Source organism: Physella acuta, unplaced genomic scaffold (genome assembly GCF_028476545.2).
Source record: "Physella acuta isolate Inbredline_101_S28 unplaced genomic scaffold, ASM2847654v3 ptg000890l, whole genome shotgun sequence".
NCBI lineage: Eukaryota > Metazoa > Mollusca > Gastropoda > Physidae > Physella > Physella acuta.
In genome coordinates, this window is record NW_026732407.1 from 1023708 (window position 1) to 1047856 (window position 24149).

Here is a 24149-nt window from a genome sequence, read left to right on the forward strand (position 1 = left end):
GACACTCTGGACACTCAGGACACTCAGACCACTCAGGACACTCAGACCACTCAGGACACTCTGGGCACTCTGGACACTTTGGACACTTTGGACACTCTGGACACTGGACACTCCGGACGCTGGACACTCTTGACACTCTTGACACTCTGGACACTCTGGACACTCTGGACACTCTGGGCACTCTGGACACTGGACATTCCGGACACCCTGGACTCTCCGGACACTCTTGTGATAACTTGAGAACCGTTTACAAAGTGGCTCAGGGTTCTTGTGGTGTTAGTGTGAGGCGTCCAGTTGCTCTTCTCACTAATGGGGTGATGGTAGTGTTTTGATGGTTCATCTGTGGATGGTGTGTCACTAATCTGATGGGGTGATGGTAGTCTCTTGATGTTTCATCTCCAGTCTGTGGGCTAGTGGGAACAGAGAGATGCAAGGACAAAAGGAGTCTCTTTGTGTTTATCATTAGCTTGTGGTTGGAATTGCTGCTAGTTAGACTAGGTTGTAGCGGCTGTTAGTTTATACATAAATAGTGTCATATTTTATGAAACAATTGTCATAAAAACTGATTGCTGGTTAGGACACCCCCCCCCACCCAAAAAAAAAATAGTTGTAGATTAGCTAGGTTTACTATCTGCTGTGTCAGAAAATAAATAGAATCTGGAATTCCGTGAAATTTTAACTTGAAGTAATGATGCCATTTTATAACAACTTGGTTGCCATGGTAACAAGAAGGATAACAAATAAACAAATTGATTTCGATAAAACCACAACACATACCTATCTTGGCTTAACTACAAGCTTTACCTAAGCTACAAAACAAAAGTAGGATAATCCTTAAATCTGGGATGTTTTCCTCAGTACCATAAAACCAATATCTCGCAGTACTTCCCATTCAGTCACAAATTGCAAATCGCTACATCTATATTAGGACCGAGCAACTATATCTCAACACTACAGCTATTATGTCCGATTGTTTAAAGTTAATTTAATGGAATTATGCCGATGTCTGTATAACCAGCACCATCCTGATATTGGCCCGCCTTTCGATACACGTGGGCCATTATCTGCTGCATAATAGATGGTCGTCTGCTGACATCACGAGACAAGCAAGCTGGGCCACCGTCACGTTGGGCCACCGTCACGCTGGGCCACCGTCACACTGGGTCCCTGGAACGCTGGGCCACCGTCACGTTGGGCCACTGTCACACTGGGTCCCTGGAACGCTGGGCCACTGGCACGCTGGGCCACCGTCACGCTGGGCCACCGTCACCTGGGCCACCGTCACACTGGGCCACCGGCACACTGGGCCACCGTCACCTGGGCCACGGTCATGCCGGACCAGAGCACGTCACCCGGCGCTTTAATCGCCGGTAATGCAGGAAGCCTCAGCACTCACACAGATGAGGACGCGTGGAAAAGTAGTGCCCTCACGCTGTGACGTCAGCAAAATGGAAACCCTAATTAGCATATTATATCTGCTTGTGGTCCAATTAGTAGAATAAGGCCCTGGACATTAGTTAGCTTCAACATCAGGAATTTGATTGGTGGAATTTTTTTGTAGAGTCGTGTGCCAGGAAATGGATTAATTGGAGATAGTTTTGTCAAATAAAACTGGGCCAGAGATAGATACATATGTACTGTTGGTGAGACATCGTTACATACGTACTGTTGGTGAGACATCGTTACATACGTACTGTTGGTGAGACATCGTTACATACGTACTCTTGGTTAGACATCGTTACATACGTACTGTTGGTGAGACATCGTTACATACGTACTGTTGGTGAGACATCGTTACATACGTACTTTTGGTCAGCTGTCTGTTCCGATGGGTCACTCAAGTCGTTCATTTTGGCTGCACTTTTCTTCAGTGGTTGACGCACGAATTATCCTTTAAAGTCAGCTACAACAACGCTAAACTAACCATCAACAGCAACCTAGAACAATTGTAGAGGCCAACTAGAACAATTGTAGAGGCCAACTAGAACAATTGTAGAGGTCAACTAGAACAATTCTTGAGGCCAACAAGAACAATTCTTGAGGCCAACTAGAACAATTCTTGAGGCCAACTAGAACAATTCTTGAGGCCAACTAGAACAATTCTTGAGGCCACCTAGAACAATTCTTAAGGCCACCTAGAACAATTGTAGAGGCCACCTAGAACAATTCTTGAGGCCACCTAGAACAATTGTAGAGGCAAACTAGAACAATTGTAGGCCAACTAGAACAGTTGTAGAGGCCAACGAGAACAATTCTTGAGGCCACGTAGAACAATTCTTGAGGCCAACAAGAACAATTCTTGAGGCCAACTAGAACAATTCTTGAGGCCAACTAGAACAATTGTAGAGGCGAACAAGAACAATTCTTGAGGCCACCTAGAACAATTCTTGAGGCCACCTAGAACAATTCTTGAGGCCACCTAGAACAATTGTAGAGGCCACCTAGAACAATTGTAGAGGCCACCTAGAACAATTCTTGAGGCCAACTAGAACAATTCTTGAGGCCACCTAGAACAATTCTTCAGGCCACCTAGAACAATTGTAGAGGCCACCTAGAACAATTCTTCAGGCCACCTAGAACAATTGTAGAGGCCACCTAGAACAATTGTAGAGGCCACCTAGAACAATTCTTGAGGCCAACTAGAACAATTCTTGAGGCCAACTAGAACAATTCTTCAGGCCACCTAGAACAATTGTAGAGGCCACCTAGAACAATTGTAGAGGCCAACTAGAGCAATTCTCGAGGCCACCTAGAACAATTGAAGGCCACCTAGAACAATTCTTGAGGCCAACAAGAACAATTCTTCAGGCCACCTAGAACAATTCTTGAGGCCACCTAGAACAATTGTAGAGCCAACTAGAACAATTCCTCAGGCCACCTAGAACAATTCTCGAGGCCACCTAGAACAATTCTTGAGGCCACCTAGAACAATTCTTGAGGCCAACTAGAACAATTCTTGAGGCCAACTAGAACAATTCTTGAGGCCAACTAGAACAATTGTAGAGGCCACCTAGAACAATTCTTCAGGCCACCTAGAACAATTGTAGAGGCCAACTAGAACAATTGTAGAGGCCACCTAGAACAATTCTTGAGGCCACCTAGAACAATTCTTGAGGCCACCCAGAACAATTGAAGGCCAACCAGAACAATTCCTCAGGCCAACGAGAACACTTTTGCCCCGATAATTCCCCGATCTGCCCCAATACCGGCGCCCATTGTTCCGTCTCCGATCAGCAAACACGACAATGTACAGCTGGGATCGCCATCTTTGTAGCCCTCCTGTAGCCCTCGTGTAGCCCTCGTGTAGCCCGCGGGATCTCAAGTCCCGGCACTAATCCCCTGGGTACACATGGAATAGTCCCCCCCCCCCCCCTAATCCTCTCATCTCTCGCAAATAGACGGATTAAACTCAGTTTGGCAAGTTTTTATAAATTCATTTCACGGAGATTTTTAAAGGCCACGAACTTGGCACTTTAAACCAGCTGAAGATTAAAAAAAAACTTGACGATTTTGTAATTTGAAGACTTGTCGTCTGAATACGACATTTTGTCGCGAGGATATTCCTGATGTTTTAGATAGATATGTATGATTAGAGGATAACAGTTGGAGTTATCGACCCTTCTTTACATATTATTTATCTTGTATTACATCAGCTCCGGACAAATTTAAAATAATAAATTCGCTTTATAAAGTTACGTCTAATGTAGTAATGTAATATAGGAACCATGAAACAATACAAGGGAGATAATTTAATACAAAGGAGCTAATGTAATATTGGATGTTAATTACGTTATTGATATAATGGCCACATGGACTACTTTAGCTCCTTTATATTACTTTAACTCCCCTATATAACATTACCTCTCTTATATTTCTTTAGCTGCTCTTCATTTTTTATGCTAACCAATATTACTTAAGCTACCTAACACTAAATTATCTCCCCTATATTATTATTTCCCTTATATTACTTTTGTTCCCCCATATTACTTTAGCTTCCCCATATTGATTTAGCTCCCCTACACTACATTAGCTCCACTATATTACTTCGACTCCCCTATATTAACTCTGTATATAACATAACCCCACTCATACATTAAAAAATGGGTACCGCGTTGTAGCCCATACGAAACACGTGAGGTCCCACACATGCAAATCACCAATGTATATAAATTGTGAGCTTCCCACACATCTACATTAAATTGTGAGCTTCCCACACATCTACATTAAATTGTGAGCTCCCCACACATGTATATAAATTGTGAGCTCCCCACACATGTACATTAAATTGTGAGCTCCCCACACATCTACATTAAATTGTAAGCTCCCCACACATCTACATTAAATTGTGAGCTTCCCACACATCTACATTAAATTGTGAGCTTCCCACACATCTACATTAAATTGTGAGCTCCCCACACATCTACATTAAATTATGAGCTTCCCACACATCTACATTAAATTGTGAGCTCCCCACACATGTATATAAATTGTGAGCTCCCCACACATCTACATTAAATTGTGAGGTCCCCCACACATCTACATTAAATTGTGAGCTCCCCCACACATGTATATAAATTGTGAGCTCCCCACACATGTATATAAATTGTGAGCTCCCCCACACATGTATATAAATTGTGAGCTCCCCACACATCTACATTAAATTGTGAGCTCCCCACACATCTACATTAAATTGTGAGGTCCCCCACACATCTACATTAAATTGTGAGCTCCCCACACATCTACATTAAATTGTGAGCTCCCCACACATCTACATTAAATTGTGAGGTCCCCCACACATCTACATTAAATTGTGAGCTCCCCACACATCTACATTAAATTGTGAGCTCCCCACACATCTACATTAAATTGTGAGCTCCCCACACATCTACATTAGTTGTGAGCTCCCCACACATCTACATTAAATTGTGAGCTCCCCACACATCTACATTAAATTGTGAGCTCCCCACACATCTACATTAAATTGTGAGCTCCCCACACATCTACATTAAATTGTGAGCTCCCCACACATCTACATTAAATTGTGAGCTCCCCACACATCTACATTAAATTGTGAGGTCTCCCACACATCTACATTAAATTGTGAGCTCCCCACACATCTACATTAAATTGTGAGCTCCCCACACATGTACATTAAATTATGAGCTCCCCACACATCTACATTAAATTGTGAGCTCCACACACATCTACATTAAATTGTGAGCTTCCCACACATCTACATTAAATTGTGAGCTCCCCACACATCTACATTAAATTGGTAGCTCCCCACACATCTACATTAAATTGTGAGCTCCCCACACATCTACATTAAATTGTGAGCTTCCCACACATCTACATTAAATTGTGAGCTTCCCACACATCTACATTAAATTGTGAGGTCTCCCACACATCTACATTAAATTGTGAGCTCCCCACACATCTACATTAAATTGGTAGCTCCCCACACATCTACATTAAATTGTGAGCTTCCCACACATCTAAATTAAATTGGTAGCTCCCCACACATCTACATTAAATTGTGAGCTTCCCACACATCTACATTAAATTGTGAGCTTCCCACACATCTACATTAAATTGTGAGGTCTCCCACACATCTACATTAAATTGTGAGCTCCCCACACATCTACATTAAATTGGTAGCTCCCCACACATCTACATTAAATTGTGAGCTTCCCACACATCTACATTAAATTGGTAGCTCCCCACACATCTACATTAAATTGTGAGCTTCCCACACATGTACATTAGTTGTGAGCTCCCCACACATCTACATTAAATTGTAAGCTTCCCACACATGTACATTAAATTGTGAGCTCCCCACACATCTACATTAAATTGTGAGCTTCCCACACATCTACATTAAATTGTGAGCTCCCCACACATCTACATTAAATTGTGAGCTCCCCACACATCTACATTAAATTGTGAGCTTCCCACACATGTACATTAGTTGTGAGCTCCCCACACATCTACATTAAATTGTGAGCTCCCCACACATCTACATTAAATTGTGAGCTCCCCACACATGTACATTAAATTGGTAGCTCCCCACACATCTACATTAAATTGTGAGCTCCCCACACATCTACATTAAATTGTGAGCTTCCCACACATCTACATTAAATTGTGAGCTTCCCCACACATCTACATTAAATTGTGAGCTCCCCACACATCTACATTAAATTGTGAGCTCCCCACACATCTACATTAAATTGGTAGCTCCCCACACATCTACATTAAATTGTGAGCTTCCCACACATCTACGTTAAATTGGTAGCTCCCCACACATCTACATTAAATTGTGAGCTTCCCACACATGTACATTAGTTGTGAGCTCCCCACACATGTACATTAAATTGTGAGCTCCCCCACACATCTACATTAAATTGTGAGGTCTCCCACACATCTACATTAAATTGTGAGCTTCCCACACATCTACATTAAATTGTGAGCTCCCCCACACATCTACATTAAATTGTGAGCTTCCCCACACATCTACATTAAATTGTGAGGTCTCCCACACATCTACATTAAATTGTGAGCTTCCCACACATCTACATTAAATTGTGAGCTCCCCACACTTGTACATTAAATTGGTAGCTCCCCACACATATACATTAAATTGGTAGCTCCCCACACTTGTACATTAAATTGGTAGCTCCCCACACATATACATTAAATTGGTAGCTCCCCACACATCTACTTTAAATTGTACTATGTCTGAATATAGCCAGGGGTATGCACCGTCTGACCTGTAAAGTCTGTCTGATGCACTCATCTTTATCTACACGCCAAGACAGACAATTTTTAGGCCGCTTTGTAGAACAGATGTCACGTCTATTGTCTCGGTGTGTGTGTGTGTATGGGTGTGTGTGTGTGTGTGTATGGGGGTAGGGGGTGGGGGTGTCAACATTAGTGAACTTGACATTAGTAGGCCTATACATTCGCAAACTTCAATGCTGAAATAGTTTCAGGAAAAAACTGATAGAAAAATGAAAAGAATGTCGCCTTTGTTAGCTAAGGTATTTTTTCCTCAAACTGCAAATTGTGAATATATTACATGTTAGGAATTTTAAATACATTGCGTTCTATACTTTGAGAATTTACTGCGAGCTACGTATTGTGAAATTAATATAAATTCCACCATTGTTTATCAAATGAAAAATGTGGCTATTGCGTAATGCCTTTAATTTTCCCTAGTGTAATCTTCACCTTTTACGCCCGCTTAATAAATTACATGAAAACATTCACACGAATTCTGGCTTTTACAAATATTACAATAAAATATAATTGATGCATTAACGATACAGAAAAAATGTTTTTTACAATACCCCAGCCAAGTTTTGTATAAAAGATTCGCAAAAATCTCTTGCTTTGTATGGGAACATGAAAAAGGTCACAACATAGCCTTATTCTGATTTTCTGTCCATCTATTCGCAAGCAACACTGCATTAAAACAGATGTCATAGAAATTATTTTGCCAGCTATTTACAATATACAGGAAAGCAGCCCTATCCTATAACGATACAGTAATTATACAGCCATGCCCTATACATTACACAGCCATGCCCTATACATTACACAGCCATGCCCTATACATCACACAGCCATGTCCTATACATCACACAGCCATGCCCTATATTATTACACAGCCATGCCCTATACATCACACAGCCATGTCCTATACATCACACAGCTGTACATCACACAGCCATGTCCTATACATCACACAGCTATACATCACACAGCCATGCCCTATACAGCACACAGTTATGCCTTACACATCCACCATAAACAGCCCTAAACGAACCATCCTATTTCCATTAAGGTTTTTTATCAGCTCATCAGGAAATATCTTGAGCTAATTAGTTTTGACCGCTGGCCATTACGTCATAATGATGCCTGATTTATTCATGTCGAAATGATTTAATTGCCAGAATTGTGGCCAGGTATATTGCCGGGGTGGCCAGGTATATTTCCGTGGTCAGTGTGGTCAGGTATATTGCCGAGGTGGCCAGATATATTGCCGGGGTGGTCAGTTATATTGCCGGGGTCAGTGTGGCCAGGTATATTGCCGGGGTGGTCAGGTATATTGCCGGGGTAGGTGTGGTCAGGTATATTGACGGGGTGGTCAGGTATATTGCCAGGATGGCCAGGTATATTGCCGGGGTAGGTGTGGCCAGGTATATTGCCTGGGTAGGTGTGGCCAGGTATATTGCCGGGGTCAGTGTGGTCAGGTATATTGACGGGGTGGTCAGGTATATTGCCAGGATGGCCAGGTATATTGCCGGGGTAGGTGTGGCCAGGTATATTGCCTGGGTAGGTGTGGCCAGGTATATTGCCGGGGTCAGTGTGGTCAGGTATATTGCCGGGGTGGCCAGGTATATTGCCGGGGTGGCCAGGTATATTGTCAGGGTCAGTGTAGCCAGGTATATTGCCGGGGTGGTCAGGTATATTGCCGGGGTGGCCAGGTATATTGCCGGGGTGGCCAGGTATATTGCCGGGGTCAGTGTGGTCAGGTATATTGCCGGGGTCAGTGTGGTCAGGTAAATTACCGGGGTCAGTGTGGTCAGGTATATTGCCGGGGTGGCCAGGTATATTGCCGGGGTGGTCAGGTATATTGTCGGGGTGGTCAGGTATATTGCCGGGGTGGCCAGGTATATTGTCGGGGTGGTCAGGTATATTGCCGGGGTGGCCAGGTATATTGCCGGGGTGGCCAGGTATATTGCCGGGGTGGTCAGGTATATTGCCGGGGTGGTCAGGTATATTGCCGGGGTGGTCAGGTATATTGCCGGGGTGGCCAGGTATATTGTCGGGGTGGTCAGGTATATTGCCGGGGTGGTCAGGTATATTGCCGGGGTGGCCAGGTATATTGCCGGGGTGGTCAGGTATATTGCCGGGGTGGTCAGGTATATTGCCGGGGTGGTCAGGTATATTGCCGGGGTGGTCAGGTATATTGCCGGGGTGGCCAGGTATATTGCCGGGGTGGCCAGGTATATTGTCGGGGTCAGTGTGGTCAGGTATATTGCCGGGGTCAGTGTGGTCAGGTATATTGCCGGGGTGGCCAGGTATATTGCCGGGGTCAGTGTGGTCAGGTATATTGCCTGGGTGGTCAGGTATATTGCCGGGATGGCCAGGTATATTGCCGGGGTGGCCAGGTATATTGCCGGGGTCAGTGTGGTCAGGTATATTGCCGGGGTGGCCAGGTATATTGCCGGGGTCAGTGTGGTCAGGTATATTGCCGGGGTCAGTGTGGTCAGGTATATTGCCGGGGTCAGTGTGGTCAGGTATATTGCCGGGGTGGCCAGGTATATTGCCGGGGTCAGTGTGGTCAGGTATATTGCCGGGGTGGCCAGGTATATTGCCGGGGTCAGTGTGGTCAGGTATATTGCCGGGGTGGTCAGGTATATTGCCGGGATGGCCAGGTATATTGCCGGGGTCAGTGTGGCCAGGTATATTGCCGGGGTGGCCAGGTATATTGCCGGGGTCAGTGTGGTCAGGTATATTGCCGGGGTGGTCAGGTATATTGCCGGGATGGCCAGGTATATTGCCGGGGTGGTAAGGAATATTCCCGGGGTGGCCAGGTATATTCCCGGGGTCAGTGTGGCCAGGTATATTGCCGGGGTGGCCAGGTATATTGCCGGGGTCAGTGTGGTCAGGTATATTGCCGGGGTGGCCAGGTATATTGCCGGGGTCAGTGTGGTCAGGTATATTGCCGGGGTGGTCAGGTATATTGCCGAGATGGCCAGGTATATTGCCGGGGTCAGTGTAGCCAGGTATATTGCCGGGGTGGCCAGGTATATTGCCGGGGTCAGTGTGGTCAGGTATATTGCCGGGATGGCCAGGTATATTGCCGGGGTGGCCAGGTATATTGCCGGGGTCAGTGTGGTCAGGTATATTGCCGGGATGGCCAGGTATATTGCCGGGGTGGTAAGGTATATTCCCGGGGTGGCCAGGTATATTCCCGGGGTCAGTGTGGCCAGGTATATTGCCGGGGTCAGTGTGGTCAGGTATATTGCCGGGGTGGCCAGTTATATTGTCGGGGTGGCCAGGTATATTGTCGGGGTGGTCAGGTATATTGCCGGGGTCAGTGTGGTCAGGTATATTGCCGGGGTGGCCAGGTATATTGCCGGGGTCAGTGTGGTCAGGTATATTGCCGGGGTCAGTGTGGCCAGGTATATTGCCGGGATGGCCGGGTATATTGCCGGGGTGGCCAGATATATTTCCGGGGTCAGTGTGGTCATGTATATTGCCGGGTTGGTAAATAAATAATTTGTCATAGAAATCCTCAATGAAGACATCGAGGCTGAAGAATGGACAGTTGGGCCGTGTGGGACGGAAAATAAAAAAAGGATTCAATAATAATGTTAATAATTTTGAGGGGAGGTGGTTTGGGAGTGGTGGGATGATTGATGCTGAAGTGGGAGGTGCAACACTTGATGAATCACAGATGACACAACACGTGATGTATGACATATGACATGACACTCAATGTATGACATATGACATGATACAGCACACGAAGCATCAAAATCCCCATTGTACTGTTAGCTTGCTGCATATTAATGAACTGACTGCAATGAAACGTCAAAAACTTGAATCAAAGTCACACAGTGTAACCACTCCCCCAACAAATGACATTTTTAATGATTGCCTGTGACAATATTACCAGCGGTGTGTGTGTGTAACAACAGCAGTCACATCACCACCACGTGACAACATCACCAGCGATGTGTGAGTAACAACAACAGTAACATCACCACGTGACAACATCACTAGCGGTGTATGAGTAACAACAACAGTAACATCACCACGTGACAACATCACTAGCGGTGTATGAGTAACAATAACAGTCACATCACCACGTGACAACATCACCAGCGGTGTGTGACTAACAACAACAGTCACAGAACGCGCAGACCGACTTTCGGACAAACTCGCTCTGCTGACAGTTTAAAACTTACAGATGGTCAGCTAGGATCGCAGCTGGTCAGCCAAGACTGCAGCTGGTTCAATGGACATCCAACTATCGGGTACTACACTTATCCATCGGGTACCCCAGTGAAGTCTCTGCCGTACTATCGGGTACCTCCAGTGACTGTGTTCTACCATTCTACCCCCAGAGAATGTCTCCACCCTACCATCGGGTACCCCCAGAGAATGTCTCCACCCTACCATCGGGTACCCCAGTCACTGTCTCTACCCTACCATCGGGTACCCCCAGAGAATGTCCCCACCCTACCATCGGGTACCCCAGTCACTGTCTCTACCCTACCACCGGTCCCCCCAGCTCCACATAACCAGGACGACTTTGGTTAATGTGTGTATCACAGTCCTGGTTAAGTCATAAATAGCCAGATGCCACATCCGTATATAGCAGTTTTACATATTTTCACGCCGACATTGCCATTTAAATATACGAGTTCCGATTTTTTTACCCTACCTTCACTACTATACCCTCACCCAACCCAACCCAACCCTACCCAACCCAACCTAACCCAACCAACCTAAATAAGTTTTAAAATTTAACTCTGTATTAAAATCGTAATGATGTATCTACATCAGAGACACAGTCTGACAGTAAAGATGGTACATTTTAAAAAAAAAAGATGGGTAAAGATGTCCATGTAATGATAATTTTTTAAAATGTTTGAACTATGTGTAAATGCTGATTATGCTGATGGTATATTTGAAAATAAAAGTATTACAACAAAATAATATATTAAATAAACCGGGGTGATCTCCCCTAAACTTTCTCGAATATTCTTATATAACTTGAAATATAGACATCATTTTTAATTACTTAAACTTTTAAAAAATAGAATAGAATCTCATAGAAAAAAGAATTGCGCACCAAGCGAACGCCAAAACAAAATGTGCATAATAGTGCGCAATATTATTAGTAATAAATTTATATGCGTTTTTTGAGAAATCGGAAATAGCGTAAATTAGTACTTCCGCTCAACGGAAATTACTCAAAATTTGACAGAAGGTAGAGAATTAGATCTTTTACTTACTTGTGGAATTTCATTTATATATCTGAAATAGTAATCAAGTTATAGGCTTTTGAAAAATTCGAAGTAGAAAAAGTACCACTTCCGGTTATCGGAAATCGCTCAAAAGTTGATCAGGATCTTCGATTTTGATAAAATACTTATATATGAAATTTCATCAATCTAGCTGTAACGGTACTCAAGTTATCGTGTTTACACACACACACACAGACACACAGACGTACGGACAAGATTGCAAAATTGTTTTCCGTATCAGTGAGGTGTAAAACGTCGAGATTTGTAAAAATCTCGATTTTTTTTGCACGATTACAAGACTTTCTCTATACTTCGTATATACGAGAAAGTAAAAAAAATGGTAATTTTTTTTTTCTTTTTAATTTTTACAACGCGTCATTTGTGTGAGTGCTATTAGTCTGTGTTCTAGTTCTCTGTTTTATTGTCAGACATATTGCTTCCTCAAAAAATGGTAAATATATTTTTGTAACAAGAGAATTCCATATGTTTTATTGATCAAACCAGCGAAATTTAGCTTTAATATACAAAACAACTGGAGTGGAAAATTTGGGTGTAAGAAAATGTTTTTTTTCTAACAACTAAATTGTAATATCATTAAATATTATAAAATTTCATTGTGTGTAAAATAAAAAGGTTAATTTTATATGTTAATACCATGTAATTTAAAAAAAAGTTTAGTTTCTTTATTTTCAATGCACAAAAGAAGGAAACTTTTAATTATGTGGGTATTGGGATCAGTTGCTTCCCTTTCCCTTACTTCAGTTAAATAAATCTTTTGTCCGTTTTGACATCTGCAAGTTTTCATCAAATACCACACTTTACTCACACATCTTGATGCAATCTTCACGTGTATGATAAACTTGTTGAAAAACAAATTGTATAGACTGTCACAAGAATAAAAGTTCTAGAATATACCGAGCCGTTCCCACACTATAAGAGCACATGTCATGGAAGCTGACATTACATTACACAATCTTTAAACTTCTGGATTGTTCTCTAGCATGTACTTTGGAAGTGGACAGGTGACCCAGAGGCGTAGCGAGGGGGGGGGGGGGGGGTGCGGACCGCACCGGGTGACACCATTTAGGAGGTTGACACCAAGGCAAAAAATAGCAAAATATATAGAGAAAAACTTGAGGGGGGGGGGGGTGCTAATCGAAAGTTTGAGTGGGGGGGGGGGGGGGGGGAGGTGTAAATCGAAAGTTTGAGGTGGGTGTAAATCGAAAATTTGAAAGTTTGTCCCCGGGAAGGGTCGCTACGCCTCTGGGGGGTCATACCCTTAAGTGCCGCACCAGGTGACACCCGACCTCGCTACGCCACTGAGGTGACCCACAGTCAACAAACGTTAAACCAATACTCAGTCGCTCTGGTACAAACTTCCACGGTAGGTTCAACTTAAACTTCCACCGATATACTTACAACTTCATCGTTATGTTCAACTTAAACGATTCTCGATATACATACAACTTCCAGTGTATGTCCAACTTAAAATTACACCGATATACATACATCTTTAACTTTATGTTCAACTTACCCCTCCACCAATATACATACAACTTCATCGTTATGTTCAACTTAAACTTCCACCGATATACATACAACTTCCACTGTATGTTCAACTTTTATCGATATGACAAAAACTTCATCGTTATGTGAAACTTAAACTTTCACCGATACACATACAACTACATCGTTATGTTGAACATTCACCGATATACACAAACCCAACGAAATGTTCAACTTATGCACAACTAACCGAACTGGCTCTTGACTAAAACTGCTTGTCTTTCAACTGGTTCATTTAAAATAAAAAAATTCCCTAAAAATGGAAATAGTGCCAAACGTATTCATGGCACTAAGTGTTAAAATAGTCTAGGTCCGTATCTGGTTCAAAGTAGTAAGTAAACTATAAGAAAAGTATATTTTATTAAATATTTTATTATACGTTATAAAATAAACTTAATGAAATGTATACCGTATAAAATGTATGCTTTATGAATGTATACCTTATAAAATGTATACTCAATGTGTTGACTATGTTTTCAAATATCTAAATAACATACACCTGCGTGAATTCAACACCTACATTTCTACTACACTGTTTTACGAATACTACATTTTACTACATAATTACAACAAATCTGCTACACAACTTCTGCCATCATAGCAAGATTCGGCCCACAATCCCGTTCCCTCCCATTTGCCCACCATTCCTCTACCTCCCATTTGCCCACCATTCCTCTACCTCCCATTTGCCCACCATTCCTCTACCTCCCATAATACAAACAGATAGTCCACACAATAACGACGACCAGCTTTAAGAAATCACAACACAGCTAGCAGCATTAGTAAACACTGACAAGACAGATACTTTGTTGAACGCCTATCTGGCATAGTGTTATGACCAGCCATTACGTGCCTGGCCAGTTTTAATGAGATTTTAATGCCGTTTTAAATGAAGTTGAACGATCTTGATTCAGGTGTGAGATACACAGGTGATACGGTCTGGTATTGATTTCACTCACACCGCACATGCATACAAGCGCATGTCCATGAACTTACACGTAGGGAGTACTCACACAGGGAATACTCACACATAGGGAATACTCACACGTGGCTTCACACAGCTCCTCACTCATTGAATTGACACACACATTTTTCTTACATTTCTCTCCCATATTCCCTCACACATTCCCATAATATATTCATTTGACATTTCTTACACATTCTCTCAAACAGTCCCTTAAACATTCCCTCACCCAGTCCCTAAAACTCCATCCCCCACCTTTACATTCCCCCACAAAGTGAATGTATTCTACCAACATGCACTATTAGGTCCAGGAAGTAAAATAAAATTAAAAAAAACAACAGCCAGACAAAAGAGGTTCAACAAATGTTGCATTGGTCAACACTGATGTAGACAGGACTATTGAATTTGGGGAGGGGGTGGGGTGGGGTGTTTGGGTTTCTAGCCCCCCAGCCCCTCCCCTCCGCCACTTCTGTCTACGCCGCTGTTGGTCAAGACTGCTTGCAGTAGTACACTGCACACACCCACGCCATACCAGCATGGGGCACTAGTTAAGTTTTTATGTGATTACCCTGTATTATTAACACAAATATTGTCTCGATTTTTGCATTAAAGCATTCGCATGCTAAAAATAGAACGATTTGACTACGGCAGACACGGTGGCCGAAGTTAAAAAAAACCAAATCTTATCAGAAAGTTTTGCTACAACTCTCAGTGACTAGCGCACCCAGTCCGTTTTAAATTTCACCCCGTGTTCCCTCCCCTGGTGAAATACCTGTGTGGTAGTCGCCCTTGTTTTATTTCAAGCCAGGGAAATGATTCATCAACGGGCTCCGTGTTCCGAAACCGTTCGGGAATTCCCCAACGGTGTTTAATGCTGAAACTGAGATTTGATTACAAATCTATGTTCGGTGATTAGGGCCACTATTACACTGGCCGCTTGAAGTCATCACCCCATCTATTTATAGCGTGCGCCATTTCTTGAGCCGGCACTTAAGACTATATTTAACTTGGAGGGGTAAAAAATGAAAACGAAAAGATTTATCTAAAACCAGAGGTAATCAACGCAACGAACTCGATAGAGGGTGGGAGGGGGAGGAGGGGATTCGTGGGAAGGATAAGTCAGAGTATCCCGGCTTATCTTGAATTTTCTTAGTTTTAAGGTGGGAAAACATCCACGTACTGCGGGGAAGGAGGGTTGGGTGGGGTGTGTAGGGGAGGGAGGGAGTGCTTTCTCCGCTGGCACAATGCTCACACACCTGTAGAAAAAAAAAACTTTGTCTCCCGTCTGACGGCAGGAAAAACGTGGAATTCAACAACACGAGCCAATTTTCATTTAGGAAATATCCATCTTCAGGAGTGATTGAACTAAAAACTTGGGGAGATATTAAGAAGGAGTGAGTGAGGAAGGGTGCAAAGGTAATGCAGTGGGGTTAAAGTGTGGGTTAAAGTGTGGGTTAAAGTGTGGGTTAAAGTGTGGGTTAAAGTGTGGGTTAAAGTGTGGGTTAAAGTGTGGGTTAAAGTGTGGGTTAAAGTGTGGGTTAAAGTGTGGGTTAAAGTGTGGGTTAAAGTGTGGGTTAAAGTGTGGGTTAAAGTGTGGGTTAAAGTGTGGGTTAAAGTGTGGGTTAAAGTGTGGGTTAAAGTGTGGGTTAAAGTGTGGGTTAAAGTGTGGGTTACAGTGTGGGTTACAGTGTGGGTTACAGTGTGGGTTAAAGTGTGGGTTAAAGTGTGGGTTACAGTGTGGGTTAAAGTGTGGGTTAAAGTGTGGGTTAAAGTGTGGGTTAAAGTGTGGGTTAAAGTGTGGGTTAAAGTGTGGGTTACAGTGTGGGTTACAGTGTGGGTTACAGTGTGGGTTAAAGTGTGGGTTAAAGTGTGGGTTAAAGTGTGGGTTAAAGTGTGGGTTACAGTGTGGGTTACAGTGTGGGTTACAGTGTGGGTTAAAGTGTGGGTTAAAGTGTGGGTTAAAGTGTGGGTTACAGTGTGGGTTAAAGTGTGGGTTAAAGTGTGGGTTAAAGTGTGGGTTAAAGTGTGGGTTAAAGTGTGGGTTAAAGTGTGGGTTACAGTGTGGGTGTATTAATGGAAGGCAGCTGCTGCGGTTAGGGTATGATGATGGTGTGGGATTTTTTTTTTAGTTTGATGGTGAAGTGCAGTGGAGTGATTATATTGCAGTGTGGTGTGGAGGTGTGGCAGAGGTGAGGTATGGAGGTGTGGTGTGGAGGTGTGGTGTGGAGGTGTGGTGTATAGGTAAAATAGTGAAGATGTGTGGTGCATAGGTGTGTCGTAGAGTATGACATAGAAGTGTGGCGTAGAAGTGTGGTGTAGAGGTCTGGTGTGGAGGGGTGGAGGGGTGTTGCGGAGGTGTTGTGTAGAGGTGTTGTGTAGAGGTGTGCTATAGAGGTGTGCTATAGATGTGCGCTATAAAGGTGTAATATCTATGTGTGGTTTAGATGTGTGATCTAGAGGTAAAGTAAAGACGACAGTGAAAACCCCATAACTTCTACGCACACTTTGAATTAGCTGATGTAACACGTATCAAAGTGTGTTGTGATCTGTAGCTGAATAAGGTGAATCGACGATGATATTGACGTTAAAAATGTGCTACACGCATTAAAAAATGAGCATTTTTTAATGTTCCTAAGATGAATTAAAATCCTCCAAGCGGCTAATCTACTACATTGACTGGTTAAAAAAAACTACACACAACAGCTCTTCAGAGATCAAAGGGGGCAAGTTTACCTAGTGACACTAACCCGACATTTTTTTCTTGTTGTGAACCTGGTGCTAAAATGTGAAGTGGATGTAGCTGGATACGGCGTGTGATACCTGGGTGCACAGGTGGGTGGAGTTATCGCACCTGCTGGCAGATAAGGGAACTTTATTTGATAGATGACGGGAAAAGTAAGTCATGTTATCACAGTGACCGTACTAAGTCATGTGAAGTTATTCAGGCATGGCGCTGTTACATCTCTCAGTGATGATAACTATTTGACTAGTAACAGCACATTTCAGCTCAATAAGGACGACTTATAGCTCATTAAAGATAACTTTATGACCACTAACGACAATTTTTTTATTCAGTAACGACAACTCTTGGACCAGTAACGACAACTCATGGTCCAGTGACGATAACTTTTAGCCCAGTAACGACAACTTTTAGCCCAGTAACGACAATTCTTGGACCAGTAACGACAACTCCTGCTGAAGTAGCGCTGACACCCTTGACACTGGCGACACAGCGACGTCACATCAAAGAATTTCTCGTTACTGAAGACAAATATTGAATCGGAGAAGCTGAACACGACGAGTTGAAACCTCCACATCTTCTTTAGTCATGTAAAGTAGTACGGGATCTTTGCTTATGTAGACTACAGGACAAAGTCCTTCAGGACATAGGACAACCTTTGTGTTGTGAGGACGCCCAGACTATGTTAGTTGACATTCGGCACACGAAGTTTTAACGAACATTCGTTGACACAAAGTGGCTATACTTGTTGTGAGAAAACTTAAACAACGGGAATTTCCGAACGGTAGCGCAAAAAGGGTAGATGAAGTTGAAGACGGTGCGCAAACGTCGCATGGTGCGGTCGTTTGATGAATGGATGAAGGCAAGTGCTGAGATGGTTGAGGTGCAAAAACAGAGGGAAGGGAAGTGTGTACCTTTGTCATTGAGGAAATCAGTAGACGGATTTAACCAAAAATAGACTAGGAGTAGTAGTAAAATTTTAATTAATTGTTGTATGCCATCTTACACCGTACCTTCATCAATAATTGTCCTACTGGTTGTCCTTCTGTTTCTCTACAGGTGGTCCTGACTGATGTTATTAGACAGCTCATTGGTGTTGCCCCCCCCCCCCCCCATCCCCATTCCCCTTGGACAGTCCCCTCAAGATGTTCTTTTAGACATTCCCTGAATTGCCCCCCTCCCTTAATTACAACGTCCCTTCATTTCGAAATATCCCCTCAGAAAACCCCCTGAAGTTGTCCCCCCCCCCCTCCCCGACCATCAGACCTTCCCTCCGCATCCTCCCTGAAGTTGCCCCCACCATCTAATCTTACCTCCGCATCGCCCCCCCCCCCCCTGAAGTTGTCCCCCTCCCCCACAAAATGACCTTCCCTCCTCCTCCCTCCACCATTAGATCGCCTCCCCCTCCATCAGATTATTCCTCCCCCCCCCAACCCCACCCCACCTCCCCGAAGTTGCCCCACTACACTACCCACCCCCTGAGCTGTGATGAACACATTATCGTGTCAAATTTCCGATGACCTGAACACATTATCGTGTCAAATTTCCGATGACCTGAAATGTTTACCGTACTCTTCCCGTCAATGTCGCAGTGAAACAATTTCTTCTCCTGTTGAATCAGGTCACGCTCTGGTTTGTTTCAGCTCATTCTTTCCTCTAACCTTACGTCGGTAGACGAATAGTTCACATCTTCAAGCTTAAAATATACCCACGTGTAAGAAATATATAAAGCTAAATCCTAGAGAAGGTCCTTTAATTCAGCAGCGAAAAAGGTCTTTTCTACAGCGGTGGCAAAAGTTTTTTTTTCAGGTGTGGTAACTTTATTTCAGGAATGACAAAAGTATTTTTTCTAGTGGTAAAGATCTTTATTCCAGACTTTAAAGGTCTTTATTCCAGAAGTGGCAAAGGTCTTTATTTCAGATTCGATTACTTTAATTCAGGAAAAACAAAGGTCTTTATTTCATCAGCGGCTAAAGGTCTTTATTTCAGGTGCGTCAACTTTATTTTAGGAATGACGAAGGTCTTTATTTCAAATTTGGCAGTTTATAATTCAGGAATGACAAATGTCTTTATACTATCGGCGACAAGGTCATCCTGGTTGTGGCCAACGTCCTAAGACCTGTGAGTGAGGTTATAAATACCTGGATGGGAGACAACTCATTCACGTAAATCCTACCCCAGCGAGAACCTATTAGATTGTGATGGGAGGCTTCCAAACTTAGATAGTAAAAAAATCAAATGTAGATGCTTTTAGCAGTTTTATAATTTTACAGGTAAACCCTTTCAACTGCGGTAAGACCTACTACTGCGGTAATTGCTTCCATATGTGTGCTCGTTATTTTAAGTGTTTATTTTAAAGGGGGGTAATTAAAAAGACATAAAGAATGAAATCGCTCATTAATATTTTGTTTGATGCTTGTCTGTATGAATCGCTCTCCTGAGAGGTGAGTACACAGGGGAGCGAATAGAGAGAGAGAGCAAGCAGGGGCATAACTCAGCACTATTTTATTGCCGAGCCCCGAGCTACTTAACTCTCTATCTAAACGGGGCTGGGTATTGCCGCACGAAAAGCCATGAATTTTTTATACGGGTTAGCGTGTACATTAGACCCGGGGGGGGGGGGGGGGGGGGGTGTGTGACCAGCGTAGACATATCTATAAAATCATCATGAACATCTATAAAATCATCATGAACATCTATAAAATCATCATTAACATCTATAAAATCATCACGAACAACATTAGTTTGCAGATAACATTCTATTACCACCATTTTATACCACCTGTACGATTACTTTATATGTCTAGACTACTTACCTGTCCCATGTCACCATCTTGTGGATCACGTGCCCAGTATCACCATCCTGATTACTACCTGTATCGTTTCACCATCTATGTTCCCTCTAAGCTGCGCGGGTGCGCGGCCGGGCAGTAGTTTTGGACCTGCCGCTCCGTCATACTGTGAACTAAATGTACCTTGTGTGAGACTTATAGAACATTGCGCACACAAAATACACGTTGCTTTTTCGCGTATATAATACCTGTCCCGTGTCACCATTCTGTAGACCTATTGTCTTTGCTCACCATCCTGTAGAGCAAATGTCTCACCATCCTGTAGAGCAAATGTCTTTGCTCACCATCCTGTAGAGCAAATGTCTTTGCTCACCATCCTGTAGAGCAAATGTCTTTGCTCACCATCCTGTAGAGCAAATGTCTTTGCTCACCATCTTGAGGATTACTGTGTCACTACCCTGCGCATGACGTATATCACCTCACCACCTAAACCCCCCTCATCACATCACCACCACCCAAACAACCTGGGCCATCTCCCCGGGATAAAAGCATCATTAGCTGAGATGTGTTCCACAGAGATATTTAGCCACAGTACCCCGCTATTGTCTGGCTAACGAAAGCAATCCATCAGGGAAAGTGTATCGTTTAGAAGACAACAACAGCATCCGTTTTGCTGCTAAGTTTCAAACGATGGATCGTCAAGTCGACGCGACAAGAAACCTTTGATGGGGGGGGGGGGGGGGGTGGCGGGGGGGTTGCTTCAAGTGTTTCTTGGGGTAGTTTATGTGGGGAGGGGGGATGTGTAGACAGCCGGGTGGATTTATTGGATACTAGCTGACTGAATTAATAGGATAGTAGTCTGAGTGGTTTAATAGGAATGAGGCAATGCAGATTTTTTTTCAAAGTGAAATAAGTTGATGAAATTTGACTCTTGGCAGATTTAAATCGGGATAAAAATTTAATTTTTCTCGTGTTTTAAAATGCTGGCTTGCAGATTGTTTGAAAATATATTGTTTCTTAAAAACTGAACTTTCAATTTTTTATTTTACTGCACGAATGGCTTTAATGAGGTAAACATAAGCAGTGGCGTTCTATTTCAGACCAGATGATCCTTTGGTCCGACAAGATCAAGGTCATCTGTTTCTCTTAACACAGTGTGCCTAGACGTCTTAACTCTCTTTAACTCGTCAGGTACCTATTATGGCTGAGTTGACTCATTGACGTTCTATGAACTGAAGATGTAAACGTAACTCCAGTCCACACCACCTCATAACAAAATATGCGGCAGGTGAAACACATCGCAACCTGCATATGTCACACTATGTGGTGATTACAACATCACGGCGGTCACGTGGCATCAGTCACGTGTGGAGAGGTGCATCCTCCTTGATAGGTCACGTGATATCTAAGGCGTGGCTTAGAGAGCTCTTCACATCAAAGTTTACTGCTAGTCCAGCCGCCATCTTGGTGTACTTCTCACTCTTGCACGACCAACTTTCAGCTAACACGTGACCACTTCCTGCTTATCACGTGACATCACAACATCTCTGACGTCACGGTGTGAGCACAATTTGTGGGGTGAGCAGTGGACCGTGTCCACTTTATCCTCCCTGGACTAGTGGAGATCTGCGGGTTGTATCTTGTTGCAGCATCGATCTTATGGAGTATGTCATGTATGTCACGTGCATGCACGTACCCACTCTCTTTCTGACACACACGCATTTATATATGCGAATATATATATATATATATATATATATATATATATATATATATATATATATATATATATATATATATATATATATATATATATATATATACATACTTACGTATGAACAAATAGGTAAATAATATACATTTGCGAAAATAAATAAATAAATTCGTATATCCCATATATATATATATATATATATATATATATATATATATATATATATATATATATATATATATATATATATATATATATATATGGTATATACGAATTTATACACTCATATTTATAATACAAAAACATATACACATGTATATATATATATATATATATATATATATATATATATATATATATATATATATATATATATATGTATAGGTGTATATGTATGTATGTATATATGTATGTATAGATGCACCGAAACGAGCGTAAACTGTGGACAGAACAAGGTCACCAGAAGAGCCAGCAGATATTTTCTAACACAATTAGAGCAGCATTTGTTCCCCAGAGTTGGAGGGTAGCCAGAGAAAGAACAATAAAAGACATTTGATTGGCTGCGAGTGGTGAATGCACGTGCCTGTTTACTCAACTAATCAATCAGGCAGAACAAACATGGCGCTGCTTTAAGTACACACAAAAATTATTTTAATTTCAAACAATTATTTCAGTTTTTAATCAAGGTTTTAGAAAGTAAACAAACTTTTTAAAAAATGCTGTAAAAAGTATAAAAATCAAATTTTGAAAAGTGGAACTTGGTCAGTTAGAATGTTGACAGTACTCCGGAACATGATAATCTCTTGTATTGGAAACACATGTTAGGTATCTTAGGTTTCAACTAACTATATGTGTGGGCCAGCTATCAATTTCAGCCCAACATATATATATATATACATATATATATATATATATATATATATATATATATATATATATATATATATATATATATATATACTATGCAGATTAACAACACAATTTAATTAAAAATGGCCATATATTTATTAACAGAAACTAGAGAATATATAGACCCACACCACACACTTTACCAACCAACACACTGTATAAACCAACACACTGTATAGAGCCCCACTCTGTATAAACCCACACACTGTGACAACCCACACATAGTAAATTACCACACCAAATAAAAGAATCGACGTTCAAAACCGAATTCGAATTTTTCTCTTAAAAGATGCATCCTGCTAAACGAACCAAGTCATATCACAGAACGACTCGCTTAACAAACTCCCTAAATCAACGATCGACTCGCTTAACGAACTCCGTAAATCAACGAACGATTCGCTTAACGAACTCGTTAAATCAACGAACGATTCGCTTAACGAAATCCCTAAATCAACGAACGACTCGCTTAACGAACTCCCTAAATCAACGAACGACTCGCTTAACCTCACAAAACGAACAGGATGTTATCTTTACTAAAGCACTGTAAAAACATTGACAGACAGAAGAAAGTTATTAGTCACGTGATGAGAAGAGATCTACTGCCCTATTTTGATGACGTCAAAGAAGTTATTTCCCTTTATAGCTGGTAATTATTGTTTTTGTGATTTCATACCCCATACCATGATCTGCTGATTGCATATTCTAATTAACCTGTGTAGATAAACACTGAATCTCTCCGGCCAAAACCTTCACACCGGCGTCCTTGTAATTCAATGTGGCAGACGGCAGGGGTAACAACTCGAGCTGTTTTGTTTATGGCACTTCTCTCCCTTTGTTTATGACCTTCCACCCCTACCCCACCTCAGCTTCCCACCCCTACCCCACACTCCACCTCACCAATAGCCTCACTAATTGTCAAGATTATTGCGTTTTTTTTTTCCTCAAATGATTTGCGTTTTTACCTTAACTGTCAGACAGCTTTTACATAGGGTGAGTGTTTGTTTAAAGATTTGTGCACTTGTGTGTGAGTAATTGTGGGTAAGTGTGTGGGGGTTTGGAGGAGTAGTTGTGGGTAAGCGTGTGGGGTTGTGTGAGTACTTGTGGGTAAATGGGGGGGGGTCTTGTGGGAGTAATTAGGATACCTGTGTGCGGCTTTGCTTGGGTGAGTAGTAAAAGATAAGTGTGTGGGGGCTGTGTGTGAGGGCTGTGTGTGAGGGTTGTGTGTGAGGGTTGTGTGTAGGGGTTGTGTGGGAGGGTGTAGAGTCCACGAATATACTTGTGAGTGAGTAATGGACGATAGGTCGATTTGAGTGAGAGAGACAGAGAGATATAGACAGAAAGTATACAGATATCTTAATGTGAGCAACTATTTGACTGAGTGAGACAGAGAGAGAGAGAGAGAGATTACAGATATCTT

The 24149-nt window shown here is 42.4% G+C and overlaps 1 protein-coding gene across 1 annotated transcript; it reads right to left on the minus strand.

Moving 5' to 3' along the window:
- Window positions 1–7944: 7944 nt before the first annotated feature.
- On the minus strand, window positions 7945–20150 carry LOC131952770 (collagen alpha-5(IV) chain-like). Its single transcript, XM_059315594.1, has 3 exons — window positions 20134–20150; window positions 9288–10324; window positions 7945–9122 (listed from the first exon to the last, which is right to left on the minus strand). Exons 1-3 carry the CDS (start codon window positions 20148–20150, stop codon window positions 7945–7947), a joined length of 2232 nt encoding a protein of 743 aa, XP_059171577.1.
- Between the last annotated feature and the right edge of the window lie 3999 nt (window positions 20151–24149).